Below are 9,003 nucleotides of genomic sequence, written 5' to 3' on the forward strand. Positions count from 1 at the left end.
GAAAAAGCTCTGTCTCTGGTGGAATAGATCCTAGCTTACCAGATCAATGATGAATTTTAACTCTCATATGTTGCACACTAACTTTCACTTCAATTAGATGCACAGAGTATTTGTCATCCAACACGAACAGAAAGGTACTGCTGCAGTGGAAGGTGAGACTAGTCACAATCTAATAGGAATTGTTACTGGTACTTTTTTTAAATATATATTCATATATGAATAAAACTGAAACAATATAAAAAAGTGTGCAACTCAGAGGATGCCATCTTTAAGCATCACCCCTTCAGTACTTCACTAGAGTTTCAGCCTGCATTAGCGGGGGAAGCGATGGACTGAACTGTTAATCCAGAGACCCAGATTCGAATCCCGCCATGGCAGATGGTGGAATTTGAATTCAATAAATTTCTGGAGTTAAGGATCTAATGATGACCGTGAATCCATTGTCGACTGTCGGAAAAACCCGTCTGGTTCACTAATGTCCTTTAGGGAAGGAAACTGCCATCCTTATTGGTATAGCCTACATGTGACTGCACACCCACAGCAATGTGGTTGACTCTTAACTGTCCTCTGCCAATTAGGATGGGCAATAAATGCTAGCCTAACCAGTGATGCCTTCATCCCGTGAATGAATAAAACAAAAAAAGGCCTAATCACTTCTGTATTTATTTGAGATGGGAACAAACAGGCATACAAAATAAAAGCAACCCGAGTGAAATCATAGGTTCACATTGTGCAAAGTAAAAACTCTTCACTTATTCCATCAACTAAACCAGATGGCCCAATACTGCAAGTATCTCTGGACCCTATTCAAACAGATCATACTCAACTGACACACTGAGTTGAAGGAGAGGGCAATGCCACAAGTTCAGTACACTTCTGGATCCACACACAACATAAATGATCTGTTATCTATATGCGATTTAAAGCTTTTTAATTATGTACATTTATGCTGTTATTTTCCCATGAGGCAGGTAGACTGTTTTTGGTGAACTGTCCACAACACCAAAAACAGCTGAAGCTCCTAGTCACCCAACAGAAGTATTTCTATTCTTGCCTTTACACATACAAGACTGTTTTGCCAACAGCCTGATGGAAATTATTTCACTCTTGTGAAGAAGCAACTTGTGAAAATAGGCTAGCTTATAATCATTTTTAATAGTCACACTGTGTAACAAAAACGCTAGGGAGCCCAGAATGTGGAAGCTGTATATCTTGTTTACATCCAATTCTAGTAGCCTCTGGGATAATAATTTATTCATCCAGGAAGGAGGGCTTGGTTACAAGTTTAAAAAGCAGAAACCCAAGTTGGGACAGACAGCATTAATCTATCTACATCATCATGGTCTCAAACCACAACACATCAAACTTCTGGGGAGCTACTACAAGAGTTTACAACTTGTAAAAGTAATTGACATAACCACAGCAGGCTCAACTGTAACCCTGTGTAAGTAAATTGATCTCAGTGTGGTTGTGGTTCTTTTGATATTTTGATCCGACTCAAAAGGGGAACTGCTCTACAGAGGAAATAAACAATTAAAATTTGTTGCTCAAAATTTTAAATTGCATCGTTATGGTTGTGTACAATAAGAAAGAAAAGACTTGGGTTTTGCACATCAAGACAGGTTGTCATATTTGCATCATAATTATAAATGAGAAAATTCAGGAAAATGTAACACATCTTAAATATGGTGTACCAACATCAGTTATTTTGAGGATGTTTGGAAAATTTCTAAAGTATTAATACACATCAATAATTTGAATGTTGCACAGTAACCTTGCTGCATGCTGGAATCTGCATCACGTGAGATCTCACAGAAGCAGAGCTGGAGCAAAGAGTGGCTCTCTAATACTAGTTATAGCACACTCAACTCAGTCACATCAAGTCAGGCTAACTTTATTTTATTTCAAAAACAGTGGCATGGTTGTACAGAACTTGAATACATCTGAAGAGATAGGCATGTTGCAGAGATCTCACACTAGTCAGGCCAATCACAAAAATTTCAAGCTTTTGAAACAATTTATACCACAGGAGGCAAGGGGTGTGGATTAGTTGGTAACTGGACTCTGCCAATTGAGACAATTGCCATGGAGAGCACTATGGGAACTTTTAGGCTTCCCTTAGCTTCTGGGTATTTCAACTGAAGATAATTTATCTTTAATTAAAATTTGATTAAATCGGTCAACGTATTGTGGCTCATTTATGCTTTCTTGAAGCAGCACATATTCAAGCACAGGAACCCCCTTCCTATGCACAAAAGGCCTGCTTGCACCTTTTTGAACACAGTCCTTTATTTGTAGAGAACAGGTCTCAAGTACGAATGCATGTCACCTTCTAGCAAGTGTAAATGCACTACATTACAACCTTAAAATAAAACAGAACCGAGGATGCAAAAACAGAACCGAGGATGCAAAAACAGAAATTGCTAAACTCACTAGGTATGGCAGCATCTGTGGAGAGAAAGCACAGTCAAAGTCTGAATCCACTGACGCTTCTTCTGAAGATGCTGCTAGACCTGGGGAGTTTCTCCAGCAATTCCTGCTTTTGTAGATTACAACCCTGACCATTTATCTCTAGTTGCTTGAAAACTGATTAAGTTATTCCAAATGCTTTACTGGAAAACATGGGAAAATTAGAGTTTTCCTTTATTTTCTCCATAGCAATGCCTGAGCCAATAAATCAACTTGCTATCCTTTTATTCCTACAGTATAAATAGTTGTGATCACTTAAAATTCAGCATTGCTGCATTTGCCCTTTTGAGGGCAAGACAAATAGCTTCAACAAAATTACTCCCTTTTCAACAGGCGAGGAGGCAGTTTCATGGAAATGTCACTATAGTCAAGAAATCCAGGGTAATGTTCTGAGGACATGGGTACGAATCCAATCCTAGACGGCGAAATGGGAATTCAATAAAAATCTAGCCTGTGGCACCCATAGCATACAAACAAACAAAAAATCATTTCAATTTAAGACTCCCGCAAGAATAATTATATTAGGTAGAAACCAAGTAAATTCAGATCAAATCAGTGAAGTTTTCCTTTAAACAAAAACACAGGACTGAAATCATTTTTTGCACTCTCTCATTAACTTGATTAGAATTTAAAAGCAATGTCTCTAGTTGAGTGTGAAATATGAATTTTTGTTAGATACCCGACAATTTTACAACTTCCTGATTTTTGACATCCAAGCTTCAAACTTCAGGACTGGATGTGGCGGTAGGGGGAGCTGCAGATGAAGAGAGGGGGTGTAGTGAAATGGTGGTGATAGGTGGACATTGATAGTAGGTATCACCTGGTTGGTCAATGGGAGGGATGAATCCGGTTGGTGGCTAGAAGAGAGGGTCAGAAGGTGGAATGGAAGGGAGGAGTTGGGGCTGGAAGTGGAGCCGGGGGTTGGGTGGGAAAGTTGTTTGAAATTGAATTCTCCAATGTGGAGTCCTCCTTCTTCACACATCTTATCTTTCACCTGGGCACCCTACAGCCCAGAGGACTCAACATGGAGTTCAACATGCAGACCTGAAAAAGGGTACTACCCGAAATGTTGATTTCTCCTTTCTTCCAGATGCTGCCTGGCTTGCTGTGTTCTTCCAGCCTCCTGCTTATCTACCTTAAAACAATGCATACTGTGTTTAGTTCTGGTCTCCCTGCTACAGGAAAGATGTTGTTAAACTTGAAAGGGTTCAGAAAAGATTTACAAAGATATTTCCTGGGTAAGAGGGTTTGAGCTATAGGGAGAGGCTGAATAAGCTGGGGCTATTTTCCCTGGAGCATTGAAGGCTGAGGGGTGACCATATAGAGGTTTATAAAATATGGAGGTGCATAGGTAGGGCGAATAGCCAAAACTAGAGGGCATAGGTTTAAGGTGAAAGGGGAAAAAAGATACAAGAGGGATTTAAAGGGACAACTTTTTCATGCAGAGGGTAGTGCATGTATGGAATTAGCTGCCAGAGGAAGTGGTGGAAGCTGGTACAATTAAAAAGGCATCTGGAGGAGTACATGAATAGGAAGGGTTGAGAGAGGTATGGGCCAAATGCGACTAGATTAAATTTAGGATATCCGGTTGGCGTGGACATGTTGGACCGAAGTATCTGTTTCAGTGTTGTACAACTTTATGACTCTAAGCATTAAAATGAAATGGTTTTCTGCAATTTTTGCTTAAAAATAATTAGTTGCATGATCCACAACTGAAGGCCCGGTTGACTGCATAACATGTAATGGGGAGGTTTATCCAAATTATTTTCATTAGCAAGCAAACTTAAATGGTTAGGTACTTCTTGGTCACAACTTGTCCCAACTAGATTCAATTTTAGTCACTGTAGATTTTGGAAGCTAATTGAATTTGGTTGCTGGAAGCCATCGTAAAAGTGTTTGCCCAAGACAGGCTGCTCATTTATTGGATTTAAAAAGATAGCTAATAGATTCAGCCATCATGGATAATTATCCCCTTTAAATTGCAAAGAATGACTTTAATCTTCAAAAGAGAAAGCGAGAGAGCGAGAGAGAGAGAGAGCATGCGAGAGCGAGAGACAGACACAAAGGAAAAGAAAAAGAGACATACAAACATGTGCACAAATGTACAGGAGACAAAAGATAGAGAGAAAAAGAATCAGATTTGTACCCATATTACGCCAAACATTCAATCTTTGGATATACCCAAAGTACCAGAAATTCAATGCTGCAATGTACAGAAAGTAATATCTATGGTTTTCACAAGTACCAGTTTTTCACCAATGACCGTCAATTCAAATTGGGAGACTGGAGTGTTAATTATAGGTATTACAAATGTAAATTTTCTGTGTTGTTTTGAAACAATGCAATTCAATAAAATGATCATTTGGAATCAATACTAGAATAAGGGCAATATCTCTGTAATAAAAAAAATACAAGGACAGTTGAAGTTTGACAAAAATAGAATCTAGTTTTGTAAATCAAACAGAACACAAAGACCTAAGAAGCAAGGCAGTACACGATTTTAGAAATATTACAAGTGGCATGATCATAACATGTTTAATTTCTACCAATGCGGTTAATACATTATACCAATTAACTTGCAGTCAAAGAATGGTAGTTCTCACTCAACCAACACAACTATATCCTCCAAATCATGAAAACTGGAACAAATAGCTTTGTGCTGGAAGTTTGAGACAAATCATGTGTCAATTGTATTAGTACATTCCTTTCCCCCACCTAACACATCCTTCTATCCTCTTAAATTACATTAAGACTTTACATCCAAAATAGCATTGATTACAGAAACATTCTGCACTGCAACATTCAATCGGGGAGCTACAATGTTTGGCAGCTCCATTCAAAAAACCTCTTGCAAGTACAATGAAGATCACTTGTGAACGTGATGAGAAGTATTTTGTGCACTTAAAGTTTAAGTAGGATTTGTGGCACAGGGATGGAATAACCACGTGATATTTATTAGCAAAAACAACTCTAAATAGTTCCGTGATAGAATCAAATCGCAAATGTGGCAAGTGATTGACAAGACTCATGTGACTGTCACAAGAACATCTCAAACCAGGTTCTGGTAGGGCAAGTATGCAGTTTACCCATCTGCTGGTTCTCTATTCAATTGTTCATATTCAGACATAGTTGCTCCTTTCCATCCAACCTCTGATTTCATTCTCCATACAAGCTGAGCTCATCCCTAGCAACTTCATCCAGCAGTTTTGAAAATAAAAGTTCTTTAATAGGGAGGGTGGGGGCATGAAATCGCTTACCACAGAATATGGAAATCACAGGAAGCCATACCCTGACCAAATAATTGCTGTTTCTGGGCATGATCTTTGATTTGGATAGCTGTTTGCATGCTAGTTAAAGTGTTCCTAAGCTTTGTGTACAGCAAATTCCTTTAGTTAAGTCAGTCAAAGAGTGATTTCACTCTGCAATGAAGGAGCCCTCTACCTTAAGCAGGTACAGTCCCCAGCTCTGAATATTTTAATAATCACAAAAGTTTAAATTTGACATGATTAATGGCTTACACTAGGACATAACACCATAGGCACTGATTGACATACTGCACCACCCACCCCCAACCAATGTTATAATTTGTTAATTGAACATTTTATACATTAGCCTACATAAAGTCATTCAATCATACACCCATCACAGCATAGCCTCAATCTTTCCTCACCCAACCTAGATTGCACTCCTGCAATTCTCTGTGAAAATGTTCAAAGACAATTTGAAGAGGGAACCTTAGCTGATGTATTTTCATTCTATCAAGAACAGTAGTAGCACTCCCAACAAACCACCTATGGCTGATATCAGCTCAGAGCATTAGGAAGATCAAACTGAACAAGGTTCTGAAGCTATTAACTGAAATAGTTCTTTGTACTGATCAGGTAATCTGTTCCCACACTTAAATAAATTAAGCAAGTACATCTGTTAAATAACAAAAATTTATTTAATTATCTGTACTACATTAGGTTCCACTGCATTAAAGAATCAGCTATGTTTTATGGGCCAAGCGGGATCTCTCTACCCACAGTCAAAACATTGCATCAATCCCTGAAAAAAGCCAGAGTCTTAACAAGAAAATCTTAACAGGCAATCTTTAGACTTAAATGCAGCTTAGATTTTCAAGCCTTTTTGAGAACAGAATGTACAGTGTATACACTGCTGATTTAAATAACTTCAGTTTATATTCTGCCCCACCATTTTTGGACAAATTAGTGCTAAATCCTCAATTTAATTTTTTTTTTTAAAAAAAAAGAGAAAGCACTTTATATTACATACAAATAGGACAAACAAAAGATGATTCTAGTTGCTGACAAATGCTTTGCCCGTGTTTTTGGTCCCTACAGATGAACCGGAGGGATCTGATCAGCAGTTTCAGCCAAAGACAACCAGTTAATGAGCAAGATAGAAGTCTTTGGCAACAGTTTCTTTGAAATAAGACACAGTAACTGGATGAGAGAACAACAGATCAAAAATACTTCCTGACAAGAATAGCACCAGTTAGCTATCAGCTCCTGTTGACCAACAGCTGTTACTCTCAGTTTACAACACAGTGACCTCTAGTGTGCACCAAGTGCCAAAAACGGCAAAAATCCTACTACCCAGCTGTAGTACAACCTATCCAGAATACAATGTCTTTAAAAGTTACATTCTCAGAGGGCTACAGTGACTTCAATGCTGGCAGATCAATTAAAAATTTCAACAGAAAAACTATGTTAACTGTCACGTTTTGCTCAAACTGAAAAGAAATCAATAATTAAATCACAACACAAGGATGTGTATATAGGATAACTTGTTTCACATTTGCTTTTATTTCCAGCTCTTTGACCATGGGTTAATATTCAGCAACTGCCTCAACTTCCAAATAATGAAGTGTGCCATATGTGATCAGGCCCTTGCCAATATTTCAATGGGAACAAAAACAATTTGTATTTTACAAATACAATCAGCCATTCTTGGCCAATATTTTCACTTGTCTGTAGAATTATAGGCATTGTGCATAATTTAAGGCTGAATTAGTTAAACCTACACATTAGCCCTTTCTGTGCCAAATATCCTTTGCAGCTTTCAAACTACACACATTTGCAAAAGGGATGACATACAGTAAACTTCTCAAACATTATAAGTTAGAAATACACAAAAAACCATGGGTGTCACCCAAACAACAATTTCTCAATTCAGTGTTTGGGTAAAAATGCTAATATGCATACACACACTTTCTTACACACTTTAAATAAAAGATTGGTACTGAAATCCTCTTTTGATACCCAAAGGACTCTTCCCCCTCATCCATTAACTCTGTTCAACTAAAATCCACTAATTCCAAACAGCAAAACAGCACAGGGATACTTAATTGCTTATCTTTCACACTGGTCATTCACTCTGCTTGTGAAGTTTACAGTTATGTACAATTAACAGCCAGCAGGAAGTTACCATTTGGCTTAATCTCGAGGACAGAAGAGAAATGTAAGCTCTGCAAATGTTTTTGTTGAAAGCGCCAGTCTATTTGAAAAGGAGGCTTCCAGGCTCAGTTGGGGCTTACATGTTTGGTCTGTAGTGCACTTTCAACAAAATAAAAAGAGTTTTAATCTTGTCAATGACAGTTACACATGCAGAGAAGCAGGGTTTTTTTTTGCTGCGCTCAAGTACAGTTTTAAGCCTAAAACCCATTTTTTGAAGAGTGGGGATGGGACATCAAAACAAAGGTTTAGAATCACAAGCCTTCACTCCTGCTGAAAGCAGGTATTTCTGCTTTCCATTGTTTAACAAATAAATCTGCAACACTGCTGATTCAATACAAGGTATTGGATTTTAGAGGCATTCGACAGTTGGTAACTATTTATGGCTGAGTCTGTGACTCTTGTAGGAAGAAGCCAATAGTCAAAGCTATGAATTATTAGCTAGAATACTGCCTACCTTGATAGAAACCAGAAGGATTGTACTGTTGGCCACCATGCTGGAAATATTGCTCAAACTGTCCTCCCTGGTTGTAGTTTAGTCCACCTCTGTTGACCCACCCAGCACCTTGTCCCCCACGCCCTCCACGACCCCCACGACCACGACCTCCACGTCCTGCACCTCGTCCTCCACCCTGTTCATGGCTGCTATCTTGATTTCTGTTGTCTTGATGTCCTTGGTAGCTGCCTCCTTGGTAGCTGCCCCCTTGATAGCCACCCCCTTGATAGCTTCCACCACCTCCATGGTAGCCACCTCCTTGGTAACTGCCAGCACTGCTTTGGTAGCTACCACTGTGGTAACCACCACTATGGTAACCACCATGCCCCCCTTGATAGCTAGAATCTTGATGACCGCCACTTCCGTCTGACCATCCACCTTGAATTTTTCCTCTGCCTCCGCCACGTCCTCCTTGTTCTGTCCTATCATATCCACCACGGCCCCCACCTCGCCCGCCTTGGTCATATCCGCCTCTTCCACCTCCTCCATAAGAGCCGTGGTCATATCCACCTCTTCCACCTCCTCCATAAGAGCTTTGGTCATATCCGCTTCTTCCACCTCCTCCATAAGAGCCTTGGTCAT

At 39.2% G+C, this 9,003-nt stretch overlaps 1 protein-coding gene across 2 annotated transcripts in view; it reads right to left on the bottom strand.

The window, feature by feature from the left end:
- Positions 1 to 6,393: 6,393 nt before the first annotated feature.
- fam98a (family with sequence similarity 98 member A) overlaps positions 6,394 to 9,003 on the bottom strand; it is a 26,085-nt gene continuing 23,475 nt past the window's right edge. The window contains exon 9 of one of the 2 annotated variants that reach the window (XM_048600743.1): positions 6,394 to 8,994. In XM_048600743.1, coding sequence (XP_048456700.1) covers positions 8,363 to 8,994 — 632 coding nt within the window. In that variant the 3' untranslated portion in view covers positions 6,394 to 8,362. The remainder of the gene's footprint in view (positions 8,995 to 9,003) is intronic. The other variant, XM_048600744.1, reaches the window with a different exon arrangement.

This window comes from Rhincodon typus, chromosome 9 (assembly GCF_021869965.1).
Source record: "Rhincodon typus isolate 14 chromosome 9, sRhiTyp1.1, whole genome shotgun sequence".
Taxonomy (NCBI): domain Eukaryota; kingdom Metazoa; phylum Chordata; class Chondrichthyes; order Orectolobiformes; family Rhincodontidae; genus Rhincodon; species Rhincodon typus.